We start from the raw sequence: 27,477 nt of genomic DNA, 5'->3' as shown, positions 1-27,477 counted from the left end.
TGTAATTGTGTTGCGGGCCGCTCAAGTGATCTCGAAGCGTACTGCTGACCACTCGAATGATCTAAAAATGTGTCGGCCACCCCACTTAAGTAAGCTGCAAATGTACCAATCCACTTGAATCAAACAGAGGTGGGGCGTTGGTCTCTCAAGTGATTTGGAAATGTGTTTGGGGTTGCTTAAGTAATCTAAGTATGAATTGATGGCAGCTCAAATGATCTGGAGATGCTCCTCGAGCCATTGAAGTGATCTGGGAATGTGTCACGGGTCACTTAAGCGATTTGATAATTTTTCGGTGGTCTTTTGAGTGGTCTGGTTATTTGTCGTGGGCCACATCAGATGACCCCGAGGGCCACGTTTGGCCCACAGGCCATGGGTTAAGGAAAAAGACATCGGAAATGAAAAAACAAACAACACACATTTATTTTCTTACATTACACATGATAATGTTGTGACCCTTTTTGATATAAATACAAAACCTTCCATGAATATTCTTGTACAATGATTAGGAACATCTAAACATAATGACTATAGAAGAGTTGATCCACTTTGCCCAAGAATATTTAGAAGACACCAACGAATAAGGCAAATACAAAAAAATAATAAAAGCAACAAATAATAAAATTCGCAACACCATGGCTTAAATTCATTTCGAGCGGGAATTACAAGAAAATTCGAATGGACCAATCGGATAGCACTATTCCGCAAACGTCCAATCAGGACGCTGCATTAGTATCTCACGCAGGCTTGTCTTGATCCTTTCTTCTTTAATTTATATTTTTCTTTGATTCAAAATCGGAATCCATTCACCCAGGTTCGAATAAATATTGCAGGATCAAGACAAGGGGTTTAGCAATCCATAAGATGAAAGAAAACAACACAACACTTTCATGAGCAAGTAAATCAGAGTCAAATTTTAAGGAAAAGAAGATATTTAATTTTTAACAATAGAAAATAATGGTGTAGGTAGCTACCTTTTAACAATTAAAGGTTATACAGATAAATGCAAACATCTACCAAATGAAGGTTAGATTTTCCGAGACAAAAAAAAAAAAACAAAAAAACATCGCTTTACAAGGATTTAAATAAAAAAAACTTACATATTATCGTTCTGTCTATTTATGCAAACTACGGTTGAAGCTCGAAAAGGTGAGCATGGAGGTTTGTCCATAATGAAGACGGAATTTATTTTCCCGCATATTCTGCAGGTCACTGGCGGCTAGGAATCCTTCCTGTTGTCAGGAACACCTTTCCAGAGCAGGTTCGTAGGAGCACTCCTGTTGTTAAGAGCACCTCTCAGGAACAGGTTGGTAGGGGCACTCACCGACTGGCCATTGATCCAGACCCTCCATCCATATGATTTCTGCTCTTTCGTACAATCTTAACGATTGTACACACATTGATTAGCACATAGCGGTAGACGCACGCGATTTACTCGAGAACACAGGAGTCGTGAATACTCGAGGCACATAGTAAATTCAAATCACCAGCGAACGAACATATATAACTCGCGCAAGCTTCAATTACAAGCGAGAGCAAAAAAAACTCTCCTCCGACAGTAGCGTAGAATTCTCGAAAAACTTGATAGAAATCATCTCCCGAGACTGCGAGCGAATTTTCCCAGAGGGTATGTTAAAAAGGCCCCTTGGCGATCCAAAACTATATGAAATTGTACTGAGTACAGGTCCTGAAGGGAATTATTCGGCGTTTTAATTTACCGTTGGCGAAGAAGGGGGAGAGAGGGGGAATTGAGGTACAACAGAAAAAAGGGGAAAATCTTAAGGGGACCGTTAAGACCTTCGGAGAAATTCTTCTCGCCAAGGACCCTTAATCACACCCCCTGAAAAACAAACATTACCTTATATGGCTCGATGACCATCTCTTTCACTCTCTTACAACCCTTTGTAATTCGACCCGTGTTTCTCATCTGGGGCCCCAAGGCAGCAGTACCGTGTACAACTGTATCTTAAGGCCTAAACTTTCTATAGAATAAATTTTGCTTTCCACTATTATTATTATTATATGTGCCATAATATATACAATTAATACAGGTATAATCCAATGATTAATTATGTAAGATTCCACTGTACAAATACAACATAAGGCAAAATCTATTCAATATAATAATCTTTTCTTTTCTCTACAATTAAAACTATTTTAAGATTAAGTTAATGTAATGTTATGATGAATTTTGCCAATTCAACATAACAGGCTCACAGCTTCATTCTGACCACGACGTTTGAAGTGAACAGACGTACTTCTTCCGCTGAGCAACCGAGCGTGAAGATTTGGTATTCAACCCAAATGGGAAACTCGGTCAGCGAAACTAGTGGTTAAATTTTTCCTCTGAAGACGGCACCCATTGGTGTTGAAATGCATTAGGACTTTTATTATTTTTTTGTGTATTTGCCTTATTCGTTGGTGTCTTCTAAATATAATGACTATATATCATCATTAGGAAATAGCAACACAACTTCATTTATTGCCCTTGCAACGTAGTCGACATTCTTGTCGTTCAAACCACAAATGTTGATTCGTCCTGCCTTCGGCATGTAGATGTGGTACTGCTGCACTAGGTATTGAACTTGTTGTTCTGAAAATAAGGAAAATAATATTCAATATTTCATAATACACAATAAATATTGGGTGGGATCGAAACTTATAAGTGGGTGTAGCTTATTTGCCAAAGCAGCTTGTTCTCTGAATACTACAGCATTTGTTGGCACAAACTGAGTTTTGGATTTGAGAAAGCCGCAAGAAATGAAGCGAAGAATGTTTAAGAAGTTATATATATGCAGAAATGTGGGAGAAAACATGTTGCCAACTTGCATAATTGCAAAAATGTGGGAAGAAACATGTTTCCAATTTGCATAGTTGCAGAAATGTGGGAGGAAACATGTTGCCAACTCGCATAAATACAAAAATGTGGGAGGAAACATGTCCTCTTTCGAAAAAGGCCAATTTGCGTATTCCCCTGTTACCAACCAACAATAGAGCACTTGGAATTTTCATTTGCGAAATCCACATTTCATTCTATGTTAAATGAACACAATTTCTATAACTGTTTTCAATATACCGCATTTCCCCGCATTATAGCCGCATGCCTAGAAACAACGATTGATACCATCATGCCAGGAATACCTGTATTTTCTGGGATGCGGGAAACTCGAGTCACACAGATTTTGGAAAATTCTTAAATGACTTTGTTCGAAAAATTTTAATGAATTTCCTAAAACCTTGTGATCCGGAAACCTTCGCTTTTCCTCAACATGCCGGACGGAAATGGACCAGACCCGACCCCCCAACATTCGAAAAGCTGGTGTCCCTCGAGTTTCTCGGCATGCCGGCTAATGTCGGAGAATACAGACTGTATAAATGATAGTTTTCGACATTTTATTATTAATTTGCACTGCTTTTTTCCCAGTCGACTTCACAAACATTTCTATTCCTCTATTTGTATAAAAAATTATAAATAAGTGACTTTTCTTCCTTCTTTTTTTAAACTTCATTTATAGAAGGGTTTCTTGACATTTTCCAGTGGACCCAAAGACAACGAAAGGGTCAGCTTCGTGACCCATGGTGAAAAACTGTTTGGTTTTCGAAATCAGTAGAAACTAGTGACAAAATAAGTACATTTATAAAAAGGGACTGTAAGTGGATTTGTACGACTCATCTATAGGAAGTCCCTGCGAACCAAATTTGGGTTGCGACCCATGAGACAAGAATTTTTAGGATCCCGAGGTTTTACCCAAAACGTATTTTTAATATATGAGAACTGTAGGTTTTGGCTAACAGTAATGTCTTTGAGGCCGGTATTACACTATAAAAGTTTGATAAAATCCCTTTTATACAACTTGCAAAATCTAACCAATAAGGTTATTGGTTACATTCTAGAAAATGCAACCGTTGACCTTCTTGGCTACATTTTTCAAGTTTTATAATAGGGCTTTTATCAAACTTTTATAGTGTAATACCGGCCTAAGGCGCATTCGGCAGGGATTGGTTAAAAAACCTGAAATTTAGGTTTTTCTTAACCAATCCGTGTCAAGTTGCCGACTGTAGCGCTTTTTAGTAACACTCCATTATCTTACGAAACAATACACGAATTTCACATGCACACTTGCAATGACTGGGGGAATATACTGTACTCTTACTGAAAATTTGTTTTAAATCATTACCTGATAAACCAGAAAAGCAAAACATTCCAATTTGTTTTGTTATATGGTTCCAGTCTCCGGGTGTGCCTAGTTCTTCCAGCCTTGACCTCAGGGCACGCCTCATCTTCTTGATGCGTACGGATATGGTTTTTATTTGATTCTTCCTGCAAATATAATTATGTGAATTTTAGTTTCACTGGCCTATTTCTGCATTCTGTGTGCTAAAGTGATTGTACAAAACCTAATGATTCTTTTACGCTACTACTAAACCACACTTGAACCTAGCCCACATTCCTCTGCGGAACTTCTAACGAATCGGTACATTTTGGAATGCGCGCGCGTGTGTGGTGTGTTGTGAAACTAACAAAGTTTGCTTCTGTGTAATGCTTGTTATAGTGCCGCCATCTATTTTTCTAATCGTGACTGAAGTGTACTGATTGTAGATTTGCGCTGTTGTAGGCTTGTTGCTCTCTGTGGCGGGACTTATTAACGGGGAGATCAGCTCGCGTTCGCACCTCGATGTTGGGAACCGATTCTTTTACACTGAAAGACAACGGAATAAATAGTCTGTGGCTTTTTAAACAACTTAAGTTCTAATTTCATCAGTCAATGGAACAGTATGGGCTCATGAGCAAAAATACATTCTGCAGCCCCTTACTTAGCGGGAAGCAAAGACTTCTCGCAAATCATGGTATTAGACTTCATCGTGTAGGACCCTAGGCAGGGGTGTTAAGATGGTTCTGGCTCTATGCAGGTCCATTTTAGCAACATCGGGGGGGCTACCTTGCTGGGTGTAGCTGTGTACAAATTTACATACTTATTCACGAAAAAATAGCATCAAATCTCATTATCGTGGAGCCCACCTACACATTCACGGCACTGGGTTGTGTCCGGGTGGACGCATGAGTACATTTTATTTAAAAAAAACTTGGGACGCAGCCGAACTTACGGGAATATCCCGTAAAATGCATGTCATATGGTCACGCTTTATATAGAAGTTTTTGGCCCAGGAGTGGCAGGAATAATGCATATCTGGCCCGCAGACCGATAAGGTTGTGCGTCCCTGTTGTAAAGAATCAATCGTAGTGAGGGCACAACCGAAAGAGTACTTGCTTTTCCCTCTTTTCTAGTATAACTTTGTTTCAACTAATTGAGGAATCGTTAATCTAAGAAGTGAAAAAGTGTTAAACAGAGACACTCGTGTTCTCTCAGTCTTTTCTCCCCAAGTAGGGTCTAGTTTAGTTGAAAAAATATCCGTGCAAAGAACATGTTGATTGACAGTATAAAATACTAAGTAGAAATAAAACATTTTTAGAGAAAAAAAAGAGAACTTACCATTCTTCCATCAGTTCAGTGTCGTTTAATATCCTCGTAGCAATAGTGCCGCCATGCCTCGGTGGATTGCAGTAATTGCCTCGGATCATCATTGTTATATGAGAGCGAACGTTTGGAATTACTTTAGGATCTTTGAACACCAGTGTTAGATTTCCAACTCTTTCACCTGTAAAAAGTATAAAAGGTGAATGTAGCAATTTAACGTACATATTTTTTTTACGTTATTTTATAAATTGTGAAGAAAGAAGAGTATTTATCGTAACGCGGGGCCGACGTTTTGACAGGAAGTGAATTTTTCGGTCTTGAATGGGAAAAAAATTATCAAAATTCACAAAAGTGCAACTCATCTCATTTAAAATGAAAAGAAAAACAAACAAACAAATAATATGGATGAAATTTGGTATTAATTTATCAACACACAACAAACAAGAGACACGAATTCGGTTATTAATATCAATTGCGCGAGCTGTGAGTTAAGCCTAAAACGAAGTAAAAGAAGTACTTTACACTCGTGTGTGTGACTTTCTATGTGGTGCAAAGTAGTCCTAGTTTTGCTCAGAACGTAACCATTAAATTACTATCAATCATATAATGAAAAATAATCAGTTAACGATTAGTCATCATCGACTTCGTAGGTATGATTTAAACGACAATTCGTTTCTACATATAAATAAATAGCATTTACTTTCTGATTAAAAGTCGTTTTGTGACAGCAGAATGCAGCTTTTTCTCGACAAAGATTCCAGGTGGAATCAACTAGCCGAGATGCGTTTAGCAAACGATATCCAAAATTTTTTTAAGATGCATCAATAACTTAAATGTTGTTGACCGATGATACCGCCTGTCGGGCAAAATCGAAACTGTTCCGAAATTTTCATTAGAATAGCTGCTCGGCAACGTCGAATCTTTATTCAGGATTGGTGGAAAGTAGCCCGAATTACGGTACCATATTATTAGGGGTTTAGCATGATTTCCGATTGGTATAAATGTATCGAAAAACATGTTCTTACTGTAGAGTCCCATGTTTTTTGAGAATGACTGCGCGCAGAGAAGTTCGAAGCCTCTTTCGACAAAATATCGGACAGGCCAGGCGTCCTTGTCTAAATCTCCCGATGCTATTCCTTGATAGGCACAGTCGAAGAAAGGGAATAAATTACGCTCCTAAAACAAAAATATTACATATACGATATTATTATTATTGTTACACCTCTTCAAAACACAGCTAAACTAAGCCAGATATTTCAGTTTGCAAATTATGAAATCGATAAAAACAAACTCTTCATTCCTTCATCCTTCATTCGAAAATCCCGCGGGAGTATAAAAACCTCACTCGCGCCCTATTCTCTCATATACCCAAGTTTTATTGAATAAATGATCACTTATATTCTATATCATAGTTTCCCAACCTTTTTTGTCCCATCGCCACCTTGTTCAGAAATTTTTTCCTCCCATCGCCCCCCAACGGAATCTAACCCATAGGATCCTATGTTATACCCGTAGCTCCTACCGCCCCCCTGGAACTTTCCATCGCTCACGTTAGGAATCACTGTTCTGTATAGTCCAGGCAGTTTGTGTGGAGAGAGAGATGAACAATCTTTCTTTTTGTTTTTTCCCCAATGGAGGGAAAAAAAGCGGTTTTGGTATCCCTAATATTTTCTACGGGATTTTAAAATCCAGTTTTAGGAATGTTCCTGTGGTCCGATTTTGGATATGTGGTTCAGCAATGATTTCTGAGTAAGGCCGGGTAAACAACGTAAAAGTTTTATAAAGGTTATTGTATAAAACTTGAAAAATTCAACCAATAAGTGCATTGGCTACACGCGAGCGAATGTAACAATAGGCTTATTGGTTGTTTGTGCAAGTTTTGTAAAAGATCTTTTATCACACTTTTATATTGTAATCCCGGCCATAGAAACAACTTACAAAGCTGCTGTTGCAATTTTGCTCGGGTTAAGGCTATTTTTATCTTATTTTGACTGGACTAATAGCAGCGGTTCCCAATTGGGAGTGCTTAGCTCCATAGCCATGTTGTAAAATGATAAAAAAATTAATTAAAAAAATTATGAATTGTTAAAAAAAAAGAGTTACAATTGAATTTAACGAGCAGAAGCACGGCTCCAACTTTGGTATAGGAGACTACAGTAGTAGTATTATAAGAATTTGCTAAAAATTTCACTTGAGGCGGCATCTCTCGGTGAGAGTAACAAACGACATTTTATTTTTGTGGCACGCTGTCTATCTCGTGTCACTTCAATGTCATTACAGATTGCCGTTCGGAATCATAGCAAATGTCTAAAGTCTAATTTCGAATACTTCGATATCTCTTGCGGCAGCTTCGACGATTGAGTTGCTCAACACTTTTTCTTCCTTTTGTAAATCGTATTTTCATAATAATTATATTAATTATAATTATAATTATATTAAGAAGATATAGTACATAATTATATGTAATGAATAGAGGTAGGTAAAATTTGGGAAAAAAAGAAAAAATACGAATTCCGCAAAAAAAAAAAAGATTTCCAAATCAGAAATTTCGCACATTTTCACAAATATAGAAGAAAAAAAAATTTTCAAGTTGGGAGTGAATTTCGCATTTATTTGCAAAAAAAACCCTTTTTTGATTAAAAATTTTCCGTTCATCCGCAGAAATATTTTTCAGATGAAAACATTTTGTATTTCTTTCGCAAAAAGTGACTAAAACAAAGACATGCTGTAACTACTTAATTACGTTGCCAAATATCAAAGTATTTTACTTGGTTGAAATTTCGAGGATTTCAACTGCTCAGCAAAACTACAACCCATTTTTGCTTCAAAAAGTGTAAATCATCAAGATTTCACGGAAAATCAAAATTTCGCATTTATTTGTCAAACAAAAAATGTCAAAAATTTCGCATTTAGCGCATCTATTTTGTAAATACGAAAATTACACATCCCTGGTAATGAAATTATTGCATAGTATTACCTCCATAACGTCTGCTATCCTCATCCATTGCTCTTTTGTAGGATCAACTCCAGTGGGATTGTGTGCACAAACATGTAAAATTACGACGGCGTACTGAGGTGCTGCCTGCATGAAGCAAGGAAAAAAAACCATTAAGTAATATTGTAATGATTATGAAATAGTGATTTCAGTTGTCAATTTTTAAGGAAAAACTTTACTTACTCTTCAATATTGTTCCGTTTCTGTTTTGTCGCATCGGGTATTCAGATATTAACTACACGAGAAACAGATTCCTAATTTTTTTTTCTCTAGACAGATTTGTCAATGAGTCCATGACAATTAAGAAAAGCAATCAACACGTATTCCACATGTTTAGAATTTCCTCTACCATACAGGGTGAATTTCGATTAATCTGCTAAATGAGAGTGGATGATGGACGACCCCCAAGTGGAACACAAAACGTTTTTGACTATTCGTGGAAAGTAAAAAAACTGCGCCAATTTTTTCTGGAAAACCTAAATTTGTAAAGTTCCTGAAAGACAAAGTACAAATTTGGGAAGAACAAGTAAAATACTATCAGAGGTGACACAATTTTTATCAGAATTTCTGGATTTAACAGCTAGCTACAAGCGCTGAAAAGTAGGCGATGTGCAAAATCGAATTTTCGCCAAAATCTATAACCACTACAACTACCAAACCAGACTTGCACCTCGTCCATATTCCTCTGCGGAACCTCTAACGAATTGGTACATGTTGGAATGTGCGTGTACGTGTAGTGAAACCTGGCGTAAAGTTTGTATGTGTAGTGCTGCCATCTGCCACCAGTTTTTCTAACTATGAGTGAAGTGTAATGATTGAATGATTTATCGTTGTAGGCCTGTTGCTCTATGGTGCCAAAAAACTTGTCCGTTGCACCAGGTTCAGGAGATATTTGGCCTTCTGTTTGCAATATAAATATAACTGAAATCGGCGTTTATCTAAGTAAACATTCGGAATTTTCATTTACAGATTTTGGCGACAATCTGATTTTGCACTTCGACAATCTCATCACCATTTAGTTAGCCATTAAATCCAGATATTCTGCTGAGGATTGATGTCACCTTGTAGGATTTTTTCTGCAAAATGAAATTGTTGCCAAAACCTCTAACCGTCAATTTCGAATGACTACTTCGATGGAAACCGATTCCAGTTATTTATTGCAAAAAAAGGGGCCAAATTTCTCCTGAAATAGAATACTGATATGGTTTATTGTAGGCTGTTTCGAAAGATCGTTTAACGGACAGTTTTGGTAAATTTGACTGATTGTAGTTGCAGAGTGACTGAAAGGTGTTTGCAGAATTGGCGATTACAGATTTTGGTGAACTCGCCTTTAAATGAAGATATTTTGCAGAAATAGGAATCATATTCTGATCTTTCCAAATATGTGCTTAGTTCGAGTGTAGGTCCCTCAGGAACTTCACAAATTCAGGTCTTTCAGATTTGACGCATTTTCCTTCTATCCACTTCAACTGGAAAACGGTGAGAGATAGGGCAGAGTTGCGCTTATGGTGTTTTATGTTCCACTTCAGCTCGTCTATCACCCTTTTTCCGTTTGGTAGATTAGATCAAATTCATCCCGCGCATGAGAGGAAAGAAAATTTGTTCTGTAACGCAGAGATTAAAATTTTATAATGTACAGTGTAACATCAGCGAGCATTACTCACCCTTAAATCTTCCAGCAATCCTTCGATATCCAAAGATTTCTTCATAGAATGCCAATATCTGTATATTCTGCACGAAGCAAAGCCAGCATAAGGGAAAACCAAATGATGGCTGGCTGTGTAAAGGAATGCAGAAAAAATATATATAACAAACATTTTTTTCCAATTGAAAAGAAAAACTTTATTTTGACCGATTCAATAGAACTCCAATGAAACTCCGTCCGGTGCAATGTCATTGCGAATCACTTAATGATTAACTTAAGAAATATCGGCTGTCTCAAATTGTTAGCACAGCAGATATCTCTGCAACCCTGTGCTTTAGAAACATACTTTCAATTACAAAAAAGTTTTTAAATGACGTGCAGTTACTTAAAATGTCAAAATTTGCTTGTGGGAAGATCTACATTTCAATAATTACTTCCAATTATTGAAATGTAGATCCCCCTCTGAAATGTCATTTGTTTGTCAAATGTCATATTTTTCAATGCAATATTTATCGAGATATAAAATTTATAAAATCACAAGTTTTCATTGCCTCAAAAATTGCCATTTTTAGGGACTGTATACAAATAAAATGAACTCAACTGTTTTGTTATTTACATAAATATATTAGTTATATATTTTCACAATTATGGAATTTTTAAAACTTTGAATTTAATTTACGTTTTGCAATTTGTAAACCACAACCTCAATCATTTGGTGACAAATACTGAAAACTTCGAAGTCATATATCTCCGTTGATATCGCATCTAAAAATATGCATTTTTTGCATATGACTGACCAAAAAGCCTCATTTACATTTCATTAACCAGAAGTTTTAGCATACACGGTGTACATGAAACGTTAATTTTTCTATTTTTTATGTATACGATTCCTTGGAAAGTTTGAGGTATTTTGAGTAACCGTTTAAGTAACGGCACGTCTTTTGGAAACTTTTTGTAATTCAAAAATATGTTTCTAAAGTCAACGGTTGCAGAGGGATCCGCTGTGCAAACAATTTGGGGCAGCCGGTAAATAGGGAAGAAATTACGATAACTTACGCCAACATGGATCAGCCATGTAAAAAACTTTCATTTTAGCACATTTGACAAGAAATTCGGCTCCAACCCTTAAAGCTCCGGTGCCTCCAACTGATTGAACTCCGAAAGCCTTGAAAAAAAAAAAAAGAGTACAACATCACTTCATATTCAATTACATTCAGCTGTTATAATTGTGACTGTTTTCGTGAAATCACAGTCTAATGAAAGAAACAGATCGACAAACTGCACAGATAATCTCTTCAGTAGCACTGTATTTGCACCAAATCTCATTCACGCCACTGATAAAAATGAAAATTTCGTTAAGTTGTACAATGATACCTCGGTTAACGAATATAGTTCGTTCCGGAATCACGTTCGCTAGCCGAAACGCTATTTCCAATAGGTTTCTGTGGAAATTCGTTCCATGTCATGCCCAAAATTTAAAGATAATTAACTTTTTGAGCAACTTTACTTGCTTCTGATAATTTTTTTTGACTGTAATTGGCAACTTTGCGTGCCCTTGGCATTTTTTTTGGCTGCTATTGACAACTTAACTTTTAATGTGGCAATTAAAATGTTAAAATGTGGCGATATCCCACATTTTTTATCTTCATGCCATTAGCAGTTAGATTTTTTAAACCTGTATGTCCTTAGGGGTGGGACAGGGGTGTAACACAAGCACATCCCGTATTTTTCTGAGAGAAATATGATCAGCTTATGTATTTATCGTATTGTGCGTATCGATACTTTCCTACTGGAACGAATCTCGCAGCCGAATCCGAACCACTTGGTGGGACGCAGTTGGGTCGCACGCCGGTGCTTGCGCACCCCGATGTATACAGAGGAACCTAACCAATTCGCTTTCAAGCTATTGGCAAGAAATTCAGATAATCTATATTTGACGAATCGGCGATAAATATGGTAGCTGTTTGCTAACCTAACCGCACGTTAGAAAAAGGAAAGGAAGGGAAAAAAGTAGAAGAAAAGGAAGGGGGGAACAAAGCAAATATAAATAAGTGCTGTAGATAAGGGAGTAGGTACGAAGTAGATTTATCTTTTCATCCTCACTCTACATGTTCTCGTTGGCTCTTATATGTATACAATAGGGCACATCACATGTAGAAAAAATTCACTAATAGGAGTACAGAAATAAACGGAGGTGAAAAGGACAACATTTGTTTCATAGGGTTACAACGAAATTTCGAGAATTGAATTTATTCCACTGGCGTTTGGACGCAATTTTACGTCCTCGATCGTAATATTAGTAATTTATTGACATTGGTTAATGATCGGATGGAAAATGTGTTTCTGAAAACACATAGACTATTAGCGCTTACCCTTCCTTCTTTGACAGCTGAACTTTCGTTGCCTAGAAGAATACGTGTTGCAGCTTTGCTGAGGTCTTCCATGCCCAACTGGCCTAAGTATTCGTGACTTATATTGCCCGATGTAATTTCTTCTTCAATTTTTCGAACAACTGGTAGCACCCAAGGCCTTCCTTCTTCGTCTCGATAAGCTGTAAATGAATAAATATTCTTTTACCAGCGTCTAACAAAGATAAGTTTAAAATTAATTGCCGAGAAACATTCGTGGGGAACATTTGATTATGTATTGCCGTAATCGATTTTATGAAAATGTTTGTTTGATTCTGAAATCGGAAGCACAGCCTAACTCGGTTGTAACGACATCTCGGATATAACGTCAATAATTGCCGATCGCGCCATTTTATGACGTTTTCCCAGGGAATTCCTAGAATTAGAACTTGACATATTACGCCAATTTTAGTCTGCTATAACTAACGATAGAAATAAGATTTATAACATATTTGCAGCTCCGACTTGATTATTGACATCCCCGTATTTTCTCGTAATTTTTCCCTTCCTAATTTTTCTTCCCTAAAAATGTCCCGTTTTGTCAATAAAGCGTATTTCAATTCACAATTCTTCACTGTAATAATATTAGGGATGAAGGTTATCTGAATAATTGATAAATTTTGTTATAATGAATATGATTATATAATTATATATATTCAATTTCCCATATTTTTTTAAAATTTCAATGAAACATATTTTAAACAAAAGCAGATAGACCGTAGTACTGTATTTCCTGCCAAAGCGAAGCAATATCCGATAACTTCTCCCACAACTGACAACATTTTTGGCAAGAATCAGCGATATACCGGATTTCTTATCGCAATGTCCCGTATTTTTTCCAATGAAACATGGTCGCCTTAAGTATAATGAAATAAGCGCAGTATTTGATTGTATCCGATTGTACTGCTCAACACTCTGATTTTGTTCTCAAAGATATTCGAGTGAATTTTGTGTGATTTTAGGGCTCTGATTCCGAATATGGCATTGGGTTTTGTCAGATTGGTTCTAGTTTTTGAGATCAAATAAAAATTAAATCTCAGTGATAATACATAAGCAGCATACAAATCACATTGTTGACAGTATGCATTATCCGGAAAAACTAGAGTTAATTCAGGTAAACCAAGACCAGTTTTGAGATCAGCAGCTCTAATATACCTTAAATCCCTTAAAATTTCCTTAAGAACATGACAATTTTTTTTCTATTTTGTTGAGCAGTGTTATATTTTTAAAAAAAAAAGGGTCACCGAAACGTCAACCTCGGTTGTAACGACAACTCGGTTATAATGGCAAAACTGCGTGGAATCTTCGATGCCCTTATAACCGAGTTTAACTGTAAATGGTTTTGAATAGCAAGAAGAACATTTAGTAAATGTAAGTGAGGATACATTTGTAAATGAAACATTAGAATAAATAGAATCGAAAAGAATAAAAGGAGATATTCTAACGAAGTAAGAACGTTATATCAGATGAAGTCATATTTGTTGATTACGTAGCTGAAGAAAACGAAATACGAAAGTGTGACTTGAATAACAATGGCGGACCATGGCCAACGACCAGTTACTCCGTGAGAAGCATCACTAACGAGTTTTGCTCACTGAAAACGAGTTCGAGCTCGAGGAATATAGAAAGTATATATTGAACATTTTAATACAGTTGATTTCAACGGTAACTATAAATAGATAAAATCTTGCTTAACAAAGCTTAATAGTTTTTACTTTGCATTTCATTGCTAATCTTCTCGATTTGGTGGGATTTTGTGAATCTCCGAGTGCGTAAAATTTCTGTAGCTCTCAAAACTTGACACTGGCTTCTTTCTATACATAAAATGCTACTGGAATGAGCGTTAATAACATTTATCACAGTCGAAAGTGTCTTGAAACGGTGAAAACGATAATAAATTTTAATAACTGTATTAAAAGTATATATTGAATAATATGTCATTAAGAACATTAAAATTTGTGGAAACCCATTTATATACACACAAGATATAACTCGAGGTTTATGTCAAATAGAATGACTAATAATAAAGTAAATGGCGATTTTAACTTCAATTGACTTGCTTAAGGTGTTCGACTACGTTTAGAACGTCATTTGGGAAGAAAATATCGATTATTTTATTTCCCTTATTTACGAAAGCTCCATTTCTTGTGATTCGAAAACAGGCCTAGTTTTGTTTGTATGGCACTTAGAACCGAAGTTATGTGACGAGGTTGGGTTTTCACATCAAGTGATCTGCTAATGAGTACTTTAAAGACGTTTATGAATATTTTTGGCATTTCACTTGAGTTTAAAACATAATTTCTAAAAATCTACGTATTATTAAAAAATTTTAGTACGATATTCTGCTACGGGTCTTTAATGTTATGTAACAAAATCTTGATCTTATAAATTAACTAAAAGTCTTATAAATTAAATAATTAAATTAAACTTAAATGGTCTATTTGCAAATTAAAATTTATTATAGTTTTCACCGTTTCAAGACACTTTCGACTGTGAAAAATGTTATTAACGCTCATTCCTGTAGCATTTTATGTATAGAAAGAAGCCAGTGTCAAGTTTTGAGAGCTACAGAAATTTTACGCACTCGGAGATTAACAAAATCCCACCAAATCAAGAAGATTAGCAATGAAATGCAAAGTAAAAACTATTAAGCTTTGTTAAGCAAGATTTCATCTGTTTACAGTTACCGTTGAAATCAACTGTATCAACTTAAACTGCATTTTACGCTTAATTTGCCATTTTTAATAATTAAAAAATAAATTTTAATTGCGCGATAGAGGGTTGATAACAGTTTCGATTTCTTAAACTATCGCCTAGAAATTGCTTTTTTAGTCTTTTCAATAAAAGATCTGAAAATGAATATTTAATTCAAAAGAAAAGTCACGACGGATAGTAAATTTGCTTACCTCCAATAGTCAAATCCACTTTCCACGGAAACTTGTCTTCAGCGTAAGTTTTATGCAAAGTAAATATTTCTACATGCGCAGCTGGCATCACGCTCGAAAAAAGCGAATTGTCCGTTTCCCGATCATCGGAATTGCCATTGTGATGGGTCGAGACGGGATGGCCAGGAACCAATTTCGATTTATTAGTCGCTACGATTGCCATCCTGCCGCTTGGGATTCCGTACGGATGACTCGAGACACGAGATGACATTTTAGAGAAGAACGAGAGCACTCACTATTCACCTAGAACAGCTTTTCAAAATCTCGCGCTTTTTCGCTGAGAAGCCGAAACTACAGCATTTATACCAGAAATCTGAATGCGTCAGTTTAACCTTGTGACGTCAATTATCTTGGTGATCATACTTTAACGGGAGTAAAAGCGGGGAAAAAGGCAAATCGAAGTCAAGGCGAGTCAAATCTGAGACCAAGAAGAAAAACAAACGAAAACACGTAACAGAGGCGGCTCTCATTATATAATCACGTTATGTGTTTATTGTTCTTTTTTTCTTCTAGAAAATGTGTTTGTTTATTTATATATTTTTTCTGCATCTCTTCATTTCTATCGCTTCGAAGCTTCTGCGTTTTTCCCCGATTTCAACAATGATTTATGAGGTCTTCACTTTTTTCGCATATTATAGTTATCTCTTATAGAACAGAAAGGAATACAACTTCTTTTTCTTTTTAAATAATAACAATATGATCTTTACGTATGCATTTGTGATGAGCATCTCTAGTACTCTTGATACAAGTAAACAGTGATATCTCGGCTAACGAAAAAGGTTCGTTACGGAATCACGTTCGTTAACCGAAACGAGATTTTCCGTAGGTTTCCATGGAAAATCATTTAATTCCGTCAAGGTATGGCCCGAAACTTTTTCAAAACACAAGTAGTGCTATAAAAAAAAAGACAAATTGACCGTAGGCATGAACAGTTCCAACATTGGATAAGGGGCCGTTCAAGTATTACGTCATCATCGAGGGAGGGGGGTTTCCGATTTGCTGACTTTTGATGACAAGGGGGAAAAGGGGGGGTTTGGATGATGCTTACGTCATCAACCACCCTTTATGAAAATATGAGTTAGGATTCAGAGAGGCAGAGCTGATGACAAAATTTTGCTGACAAGGGGGTGGGGGGTGGGAGGGGGTCAAAAATGGCTAAAAATTGGCTTACGTAATTCTTGAACGGCCCCTACATGAGAATTTATAGGAAAATTAGATACTGAAGAGATCTTTTTATTTCACTGAAGATCTATATACGCAACCAACATCCAGTTGTTGGCACACAAGGTGTTGACAAATCCCTTTCGAGTCTGTATGTGTCCCCCATCAATTTAATTTCATTTCTGTATCTGGAAGATATAAGCTCCTAGAATATCCAAACTGTTCAGTTTGATGCTAAAAGTGGTACACTGAAGGAACGCCTGCTCCGAAAACATGTGCTCTTTTTTTTCAATGCATTTTCTACTAACTGGATCTTTCATTTTACATGAAATGGTTTGGAAGCTTTCAGAAAGAGAAGTGAAAGTGCATTTTTGGAAATTCGGATGATTGGTGCGAAAATTCAGCTCACAAATTGGCTGTTTAAGTTAGCCAAATCCCTATTCGTTACCCGAGGCAGAAAAATCATGAGGAAAAAAAAACTTTTTTAGAAGAGACATTCGTTAGCTGAGGTATCATTGTACTCAACGGTATACCTTTTTATTCCAGAAGTGGAAAACAAATTTGGAAGTGACAATTTCGATTCACCATGAAGATTTTGACTATGTGAATCAATACAGCATCAATACAAGTTCTTTAACATGGCCCAAATCTTGATTGAAATTACATTTCCATACAAGTCTTCAACTCCTGGGATCCAGAGGTAGAGAGCCAAATTTTTACACCTCCATCCACAGAAGTCTTCTGATTCATTGGTCTCTACTTTTGGGCTTAAGCATTAAGTAGCTAAAGTCTTTGAAGTTGTAAAACGCAGATTGGATCAGGAATTCGCCCGTGCCTATCAAACTTCATCGATACTTTGGGGATTTCGTGATATCTGATTATTGTACTTGAGATGCTGATCCTATCGAGATATTGTGGTGTCGTGCTAAAAGTAGAAGCTGATCGATTGCAAACCAGCTGCTATCGGCTCTAAAATAGCGGCGATGGGATTCATGGTTGAGGTCTAATCCAGATCTGTGCCGAAAACATCAATTGAATGTCTTGATACATAAAATCCATGGTCACGACCAAAGATGGTACGCGTACGATATCAGTACGCGTTTTCTCATACTATCCAAGCAAATACACACGTAATTTTGCATTTGCAGAAATGTCCCGTTTTTCAACCCGTAATACGAAGATCGAACTATTCTAAGTTTACATACACATATACAAAACACACATTACTTGTTCGATCAAGTCGATGTAAATTTGCATCGAAATGTTCATGTAGTAATTTATCCGTTATTAATCCGTTTCTGTCAGATTTTGTGATAATTTTTTCAGATAATTTTTGTGAAACAAAGAGAAAAAAGTAATTTGGCATTTTTTTAGGACGCATTCAGTTTACTTTACGGAATTTTTTTGCCACCGATATGCTAGATTAAAGAACTTCTTAGAAGATGGAAATGCAAATGGCATCCATACTATTAATAATAATTTCGGCTTCCTTACTTGAGCATTTCATGAATTGCGCTCGCAAATTTTTGGGAACGTTCTAATTTTTAGTTGGTTTATCCTCTCGTGTTAACTTGTGAAATATCCTTCTTAAATTATGACTGCGGAATCACAAATTGACTGCCGTCAAATATTCCCTTAAGTGTACCCCTCTCAAGTTCCAGTCCTCCCAAATATTTTATACAGTATTTTACTTTTATTTTATTATATTTTCCTGCACGTATCATAATGAATGATGTCATTCCGAAAATGTTTCTCGTGCTGCAAATATGCCACTTTTGTTGAAAGGTTCCCACAAATGTTCCCCCACCCCTCTCACTAGAGGTTCTATCTATAACTGTACAGTTCATTTTTCTCATTTTGTTATTCTGATTTTTCTGCACATATCCCAATGCCTCTTTGCAAATGCTCTGTACGTATTCAGCTCTTTTTATGAGGTCCCTAAATGCACCTCTCTCTCTAGGGGGGCCACCATTTTTTCCGCGCATCATAGTAGAATTCCGTTTTAACGAATATAGGAATAATGCTGAAACCTGGGATTCCTATACAACGAAATTTCATTATAACGAAGTGATTTCTCCGGTCCCTTGGAGTTCGTTATAACGGAATTCGACTGTATTATTACTATTATCTTTTTCCTTTGACCGCATGCACATGTCGTACTAAAAATAGCACCAGTGCACAAATGTTTCGCGCACTGCAAGCATGCAATCCATGACAGGGCTTTACAAGTCGCTATACCGAATGCATTCAATCTGGCACATTTCATGTGTTACCGCACATTCTAAGTACCTATGTCTAGAAAGTGTCATTTTTTGCCTTGAAGTTTGGAACTACAGAAATTTAATTTCAGCCGACCATCACACTGTGGCAACGGTAGGCTTCGAAACTGGGTCCTCGCGATATGAGTCCGTCACCACCACAGCGGCCGTGAAAGAGCCTGGACGTGTTCGATTAAGTAAGTAAGTACCGTGTCTTCTTCTTTAAATTACTTTGTCCTTTTCTTAGAGTGTGACTGTAATATTCAATTTTTTTCGACGATTACTTCAAAGCAAACATTTGAAACACATTCGGTCTAAAATAAAAAACTGCGTACCGTATGCAAATACCTTACAGATCGATTGAAACAAAATAAATAGCATTTACCACACCTTTCATACGATAAAAATCGTCGCGAGTACCGTTAATGTGCGCACAACTCACCAAATTATGTCATAACATCTCAAGGAAATATCATTTCGGCCGAATGAAAATCCGTCGGATATAACTTCCTTCATCATCGAACACGTAACAACTAATAATTACAATGACATAAATCCTCGAAAAACGTAATATACTTTTAGCTATCGCGAAACAGAAAGAATACACTCTGTGAGTATCAAGGCAGCCTATTCAAATGGCCTCAGTGACTGTTTCGATGCGCATTTTTCTAACAAAGATGTTTGCTCGAAACGAATGGAAGGCCACATTTACCGTAAGAGAAATCCAGTCCTCGTAGTCCTTCTGGTTTGGAGATGTCGATGACGTCACGAGCGGTCGTCTCGACATTGAAGTAGGGAGCGTAACCTTAAACTACACGCGCATGCTAATATCCATTTACACGTGAAATGCTTTTGGACCAGTATCTCCGGACTACACATTGCTGACAGCTAAGTTTTTTTTCTACTTTTATTCGCAAAAACAAACATCAAATAAACTTATATTTACATAACACGAGACAAAAAAAAAAGACATGAACATGTACGGTAAAGCTTCGTTATAACGACATCGAAACTACCGCGAAGTGCGAAGTTTTGTCGTCATAACCAAGGTGTCGTTGCTACCAAGGTTGATGTTTCCGAGATCTTTTAAGAGAAAAACATATATACAATCACAGATGTGCAATCTTATTGTGAACATAGGCTGACCATATTTCCTCGAGAAATTCGGTTCGCAAATACGGGAAAATCACCAGTTTACCAATTATTGCACAAATCCAACCAAAACTTTCTAAAATACCACAAATAGGTATTTTAAATCCCCAAGTTTGAGAAGATTTTTAGAATAAATTCGTTTGTGGCGAATCAAGAATTCCGAATATTTTATTTCTCATCAGTTGGTTCAAATTTTTTTTCTTCAGCAGTTGTTTTCAACAGTTCAGCAAGTTGATTCTCTGAAACCGATTTTGTGGGATCTTTTTGTACTGTTTTGTTGATTTTCAGAGACTTGTTTTCGAGTTCGTTATAACGGATTTTCCATTTCGTAATATCGGCAATACATTGTTCTTATGTAAACTTATTCAAAGATTAGAAAAGTTTTCGTTACAACGAGGTTTTCGCTATAACGTTATTCGTTAAGACAGGATTCGACTGTATAATTCACAAAGCATTTATATTCCATTATATACCTTTCAATACGTTAGAACAGTGGTTCTCAACCTTTTTTTGTCCATGGCCCCCTTTCAACTATTTCTCATTCCTATGGCCCCCCTCTTGCGAACATGAATAATTTTCTACCACCCCCCCCCCCCGTTTTTCCATTAGAAGATAGTTATTCAACAATTGTCTAAAATATATAAATATGTTTGAATTTAATTTGATTAATTTTAATTTATGAAAATAACGGAAGAGCAAAATAAACGTAATAGAATACAGTAAAAAAAAAAAAATAGAATAAATTATTTTCAATCAATGTAAATTCTGAGCTTGAAGACGACACAATGTCATCAAGTTACTGTAAATACAAATACAACGCCACAACAGGCAAAATGCCCAACGAGGTGGCTGAGAAAAATATGCCCATAAAAATATGGATGTCATATATTTCAAAAATACAGCAACCCAATTAAAAACTAAAATTATAAACAATACATATACATGATAAAATACTATACAATGCCCATAAAGAATACTTATGGTTGTCTTATTCTAAGAATGGATAGCTTCTCGATTTACCCCAACATGTTTATCGTATTTCTTTTTAAACGTGTCAATTGTGTTACAATTTACTACCTCCGGGGGTAAGCATTCCATTTATTAACAACCCTATTAAAGAAAAATTCCCTGCGACGCCATAACCTTGCATTGTCCCTCACCAATCGATATTGGTGTCCCCTTGTAAAAGCAGTCGATTGGCGGTGTACTAAAAGTTCATGGTCCATCCTATCCATCGCATTGAAAATTTTGTATACTTCGATCATATCCCCTCGACACCTGCGTTCATCCAATGTAAACATATTCAAAAAATGAAGTCTCTCTTCATAACTCAAGCCCCGTGTGCCAATAAGGACACGCGTAGCTCTTCTCTGCACCCCTTCAACCAATCTATGTCCCTCTGTAGGTATGGTCTCCAAAACATTGCAGCATACTCCAGCCCAGGACAAACTAAGCCTCGGAAAAGCGGAAGAATGACTTTAGGAGAACGCCAAGAGACCTTTTTGAAAATGAGACCAAGCATTCTATTCGCTTTTTTGACCACCGCTGAACAATGTTCAGAAAACCTAAGTCGCTCGTCAATGAGAATTCCCAAATCGGTGACTCTAGTTTCATCCGGGATAGTGACACCATTCAACGCGTAAGAGAACCGTGGGTTGTTCGAACCAAAGTGAGCGACCATGCACTTATCAACGCTAAACGTCATGCTCCTTTCATTTGCCCATGCTGCAATCCTCTTTAGGTAGGTCTGGTGAAACTCCCTTTCTCATTGATTCCCGATTACCCCCATTAGCTTCACATCATGTGCAAATTTGCTAGTAATCCCATCGATACCCTGATCGAGTTTATCGATAAAAAGTGAAAAAAGTATGGGGCCAAGGACACTTCCCTGAGGAACTCCACTTGTGACGTCTGTCCAAGCAGAGAATTCCCCGTTCACTATAACTCGTTGCGACCTATCTCTTAACCACGATCCTATCCAATTCAGCAAGTTGCCCCCCCAATTCCGATATCGTGTAAACGCTTCAAGAGTTTACCATGTTGGACATGATAGAATGCCTTCTGGAAATCAAGGTAAACAACATCTACATTTTTGCTCTCACCCAAAGCCTTAGTTACGTGATCATAGAAACAAAGGAGGTTAGTTACACATGACTTTCCCCTTCCTGAACCCATGCTGATTATCCGACAATACATTATTCTCGTCTATCCACTTCACAAACAGCCTTTTGATGATAATTTCCAAAATTTTTGAGATGGAGCTCGCCAAACTCACTGGACGATAATTGGACACCGCTTCTCTACTATCCTTCTTAAATATCGGAACAACATTAGCAAGTTTCCAATCCCTTGGGACGATACCCTCAGCAACACTACTCCTGTATATCTGTGCGACAGGCCCCAACAATCTATTAGCACATTCCCTGAGGACCCTGGGATAGATATCTCCTATTGCTTTGCTTGCACATACATTCCTTAGAAGATTTAGGACCTCCACGTCTTCTACTTGAATATCGTTGAGGGTTTTATTACCCCATGCAACACCCGTATATCGAATATCATTATCTCCATTAAAAACCGACGCGAAAAAGTCATTGAAAGCACTACACATGCCTACATTGCTCTCTAACCTAGATCATCGAGAGGGGGGCCAACCGTCCCCTTACATCCATTATTGATGTATCGAAAAAATGACTTTGGGTCAGAGATAATGTTATCTGCCAACCTAGATTCAACTTCCTTTTTACTATCCCTTACCACTCTTTTCAACACTCTTCTTTTATCAGTAAACAATGATAGGTCACCTCGTCCACTTTTATACTCTCTGAATGCTCTTTTCTCTTCAAGATAAAGGTTGCGCACGCTATCCGTGAACCACAGAGGGTGCGATGTACAAATACGCTTTTTTTTGAACAAAGGGTATGACGTCGTGCAAAACAGAGGACAGCTTCGTACTAAATTCTTCCCATTGATTTACCACCCCTACTGATTCCAACCGGTCTTTGAAAACTTCCTCTCAAAACATCAAAGTTAGTTCTTCGGAAACAAGGAACCAGTCTTTTGTTATCAACCTTACCCAAGGAAAAGTTAGTGAAATCTGACTATACGATGATCACTGGAAGAAAACTCTTCCCCCACCGAAACATGTTCAACAAGATCCTCAGAACTAGTAAGAACTAAACCAAAATAGCAGTACCGCTAGTGGCTTCTGATACATGCTGGTACAAAAAATTTTCGAGCACCAACTTAAGAAAGTCTCTTTCATACTGAACTCTAGATGAAAGGTTCACCCAATCAATACCTGGGTAATTGAAATCCCTAGTATGAGAACCCTCTTACGCTTACACATGTAGGAAAATTCATCATGGATGAAATTTGTATTATTTCAAATTAGTTTATTTTTGTGTAAATGATTATGGTTTCGTTGAGAAAATGTCAGTTGTAGCTTCCAAAATACGCATTCTTGTAGTGATAAAAATCGCCAAATGTGGTAGCAAGCAGTTTTATTAATTTTATTCTCTTCATGCGGATAAAAGTAGTTAAGAGTAGCCACACAAATTAATCACAATTGAAAAGTTCAACCTTTCACATCGTTGTCAACGATAATACATGTATCAAGGATATAGGTTTATGTTGTAGCCCTACTATGAATTTAAAAAAATGAACTAAAATACGTGTGAAAAGTTTTTAAATATTTTTTTGAAACATTCATATTCTAGAGAAATCATGTGCGTAGTCAGGGCCGGATTAACCATTAAGCAAAATAAGCACGTGCTTAGGGCATCAGTACTAAAGGGGCACCAAACAAAAATATATCATACGGTATTTATTTTTACACGATTTTTTTTTCAACATCGATCATCCGATAGAAGATCCTAAAATTTTAAGTACACTTGATTGTACAGTTGAAGATCATTATCACAAGAATGGCACGAAAGATTAGAATCTAATAATATTGCAAACTAGACTTCACATTATTGCTGAGTTTTTTGATTAGCTTTTCACAATTTTCATAAAGTACGCCCAGGGCTGTCTCTTAACATTATCATACGTCCACATACAAAACGATTTTTCTGAGAGAGGCACTACTGCCTATAGCTAAAAATTCCTACCTACCTATTTGCATATTTACTCTTGAAAATCGGAACCAGATCTAATTGTCACTTAGTTGCCAGAAGTTGCTCAAGTGGGCCCACGCAGTAAACCAAGTTCTACAGAATAAGGACATGATTTTTGTGGGTCATTAGTGGATCAACTGTGTAGTTTGATCTATAGAAGTAAAAGAAATGCTACCAGGTGTAAATTACGAACTTGAGAATGTATCTAAAAATAAAAAATACCCAATATATATAACGGTGATTCGTCAGAAATGAGATACCTACTGGCAGGGCCGCAACTGGATACTTGGTTAGCCGGGGCAATCACTCATTTAGCCCCCCCCCCCCCCGTAATGCTGAAGGATAGGTTGAATGGTTAAAACTTCGCCCCCTTTTTAATGCGCCAGGGGCACCAGACCAGACTCGCCTGCTCCCCCCCCCCCAACTACTTGCGGCCCTGCCTAGTAGTAGTATTATGGCCATTCTAAGATTCAATGGTTTCTCCTTGGAGTGTTGTTACAGCCTTTATCTCATCAACCGTTCGTCGTAGTGGTATGGTTTTAATTTTAAAAATTCTCAAAATGTGACCTGAAATCACCCTGTACGAGTTTTGAGGATGAAAATACAGTGTACACAAAATATAAAATGAAATTTTTATACGATCCCTCCCCCCCGCCCCCGTCCTCTAACTTCCAATTAGACGGTTGTTGCTCTTTCTCTTCTGAGCCCAACAAACAAATTACATGTTTTTAACTGCTTTATACCCTGAGATATTTAAATTCAAAAATTTGAGACAAGTCCGGGCTTGGGAGAATTTCACGGATAAATGCAAAAAAAAAAAAAAACTGCGGTCCCCTCTAAAATTTTTTATGTAGTTGTTCCCCGACTTACAAACTTTTCGAGTTACGAACATAAATCTTGAAGGGAAATTTTGTTTTCACGAAAAGAATGAATTCTAACACACTCATTTTTTTTTTCATTATTTCAGGAACGCGTTGATTGTCTGGATCGTAATCAACACGATCCGTTGAGAGGGAACGGCATTTAAATTAATTTTACAAAATTCATAAATTATTAATAATAATTAGCACGTGGTCCACCTGCTGACACTTCATCGTGGCTTGAACCATATTGAACAGGCATAAATGTTTGCCATACTTTTAAAGCGCTTCATCATCGTCTCTTTATCAAATATACGTTGCAATTCGATAACTTTTTTCGAATTTTTTATTGATGTTTTTGTTTAATTAATGTAAATTAATAGACCTAAAGGAACCAAGTACTGGAATTCCATGACCCCCACAAGAGTGAGGCTGACAGGCAGGATCGTCGTAAAGCATCATAGGCCCCGGGCCAAAGGATTTTTTGGAGGCCCTAGCTGAAAAATTCGTGAATTGAATCTGGTAACCCTATCTGAAGACCACATAATCCGTATTTTCACTTATTTGTTCGATCATCCGTATTGTCCGAATGTTTTTGTGGAAAGAAATGATTATTTTTTCTACATAAAATTGATTATTGCAAATGTACGAATTTTGTTTACGAAATTTTCGTCTCATAAAATTTTAATGCATAAATTTTGGCATAAAATTTTATGCCAAAAAATAACAAAGAGAACTGAGTTGCCTGAAATTTCTAGATTAAATGGCAGCACCAACAGTAGCCTATATAAAATCAAGCCTCTGGAGAGAGTCTGACGTCAGCGGTCTCCGCCTTGGCAGTGCTGTGAGAACGGTGTCCCCCAACATCTTTCGTCGGAACATCACGTGACTCGGCGAAAACAAACCCGTTATTTTCTTATGGCATAAATAGGAGTTTAAAACAATAAATTGAAAAATAATTTCAGCATGGACGAGATAATTCCACAATTAATGAAAGTTATAATTTCAGCATTAAAGAAAGATAATTTCAGCATTAATGGAAGAAAATATTCTAGAATTTATAAGAATTTGAAAGAATATTCAAAAAATAATGAAAGAATATTCAAAAAATAATGAAAGAATATTCAAAAAATAATGAAAGAATATTCAAAAAATAATGAAAGAATATTCAAAAAATAATGAAAGAATATTCAAAAAATAATGAAGGAAAATTCCAGAATTAATGAAAGAGACAATTCCAGAATTAATGAAAGAGACAATTCCAGAATTAATGAAAGAGACAATTCCAGAATTAATGAAAGAGACAATTCCAGAATTAATGAGATATAATTTCAGAATCAATGACAGAAATAATTTCAGAATCAATGACAGAAATAATTTCAGAATCAATGACAGAAATAATTCCAGTATTAATAAAAGAAATAATTTCAGCATTAATGAAAGAAACAAATCCAGAATTGATGAAAGCAATTATTTCAGAAGTAATGAAAGAAATAAAATAATTAATAAAGGAAATAATTCCAGAATTAATGAAAGAATATTCAAAAAATAATGAAAGAATATTCAAAAAATAATGAAAGAATATTCAAAAAATAATGAAAGAATATTCAAAAAATAATGAAGGAAAATTCAAGAATTGATGAAAGAAATGATTCCAGTATTAATGAAATAAATAATTAAATCTTTTTTCACCTTCAGATGAGTTCTTTATCCTTTTTTTAAATCTTTAAAACCTAATATTTAGAGACCGGACTGTACATTTCTATGTGCAAAAATTGCCAGGCGGGAACTTTGTTTTCGCCGAGTCACGCCTCGCATTTGATGTCGCTGCAGTCGCGGCGGCTGGAAGCTCCTTCCAGTAATATAAGCTCGATGCAAGCCTCGTCGTCTGCTTCTCTCCAGGTTACTTGTTTTGGGCGTCTCCTTGTGTCCCGAAAAAATTACTGAACTGGCAGTTCAAACTTCCAGTTCTGTTTGTGAGCTTAGCTTGTAAGGAACCGTACAAACCGTCTGTCGTCTGCTCATTAAGAGGTTTTTCGTTTTGGACGTCTCCTTATGCTCAAATAAAATAACCAAACTTTCAGTTTGAATTTCCAGTTCAGTTTATGAGCTTTGTTTATAAGGAGCTCAGCGGAATAAAAGAATATAGTTTTTTTTATTTTGAACTTCATCATCACCACATGAGTCACTTTTAAATTTGACATTAGATGGCAGCACATTACTATAAAGTGTAGCGTGGAAAAATTTACTTTTTGCGATCTTACCTGTCGTCTGCTTGTGTGGAGGACCTTTGTTTTGGATGTCTCCTTGGGTCCTGAAAAAATTACTGAACTGGAAGTTTGATCTTTCAGGTCAGTTTCTTTCGTCAAGTTTTTTTTATAAGGAGCAAAGCTGAATGAAGAATTGAGCTTTTCATACCTGAGGTTCGCCATCACCACATAAGGCACTTCTAATTTTGAAA

At 36.5% G+C, this 27,477-nt stretch overlaps 1 protein-coding gene across 2 annotated transcripts; it reads right to left on the bottom strand.

Annotated features, from left to right (window-relative positions):
* Positions 1-396: 396 nt before the first annotated feature.
* Positions 397-19,546, bottom strand: LOC149081068 (aspartate aminotransferase, cytoplasmic-like). Of its 2 annotated transcripts, none has more exons than XM_089237842.1 (9): positions 19,329-19,546; positions 12,487-12,665; positions 11,171-11,279; positions 10,134-10,246; positions 8,452-8,556; positions 6,500-6,650; positions 5,490-5,655; positions 4,176-4,318; positions 397-2,590 (listed from the first exon to the last, which is right to left on the bottom strand). In XM_089237842.1, the coding sequence occupies exons 2-9, from the start codon at positions 12,556-12,558 to the stop codon at positions 2,439-2,441; spliced, it is 1,011 nt and encodes a 336-aa protein (XP_089093968.1). In that variant the 5' UTR covers positions 12,559-12,665; positions 19,329-19,546; the 3' UTR covers positions 397-2,438. The 2 variants fall into 2 exon arrangements, with proteins under 2 accessions (XP_089093968.1, XP_089093967.1); XM_089237841.1 differs by lacking the exon at positions 19,329-19,546 and adding an exon at positions 15,429-16,181.
* Between the last annotated feature and the right edge of the window lie 7,931 nt (positions 19,547-27,477).

This window comes from Pholcus phalangioides, unplaced genomic scaffold (assembly GCF_987345545.1).
Source record: "Pholcus phalangioides strain wild (caught in Gottingen) unplaced genomic scaffold, Ppha-v1.0 ptg000010l_1, whole genome shotgun sequence".
NCBI classification, from domain to species: Eukaryota; Metazoa; Arthropoda; class Arachnida; order Araneae; family Pholcidae; genus Pholcus; species Pholcus phalangioides.
Note: the sequence above shows the minus strand (reverse complement) of the source record. Positions and strands in the feature narration are given on the sequence as shown.

Coding starts and splice junctions, on each gene's coding strand:
- LOC149081068 (XM_089237841.1), bottom strand. CDS start 15,678: ATGTCATCTCGTGTCTCGAGTCATCCGTACGGAATCCCAAGCGGCAGG. Junction 6,651..8,451: donor GGATAGCAGACGTTATGGAG/GTAATACTATGC, acceptor TTTTTGTTTTAG/GAGCGTAATTTATTCCCTTT. Junction 4,319..5,489: donor ACTGAACTGATGGAAGAATG/GTAAGTTCTCTT, acceptor TTATATTTGCAG/GAAGAATCAAATAAAAACCA.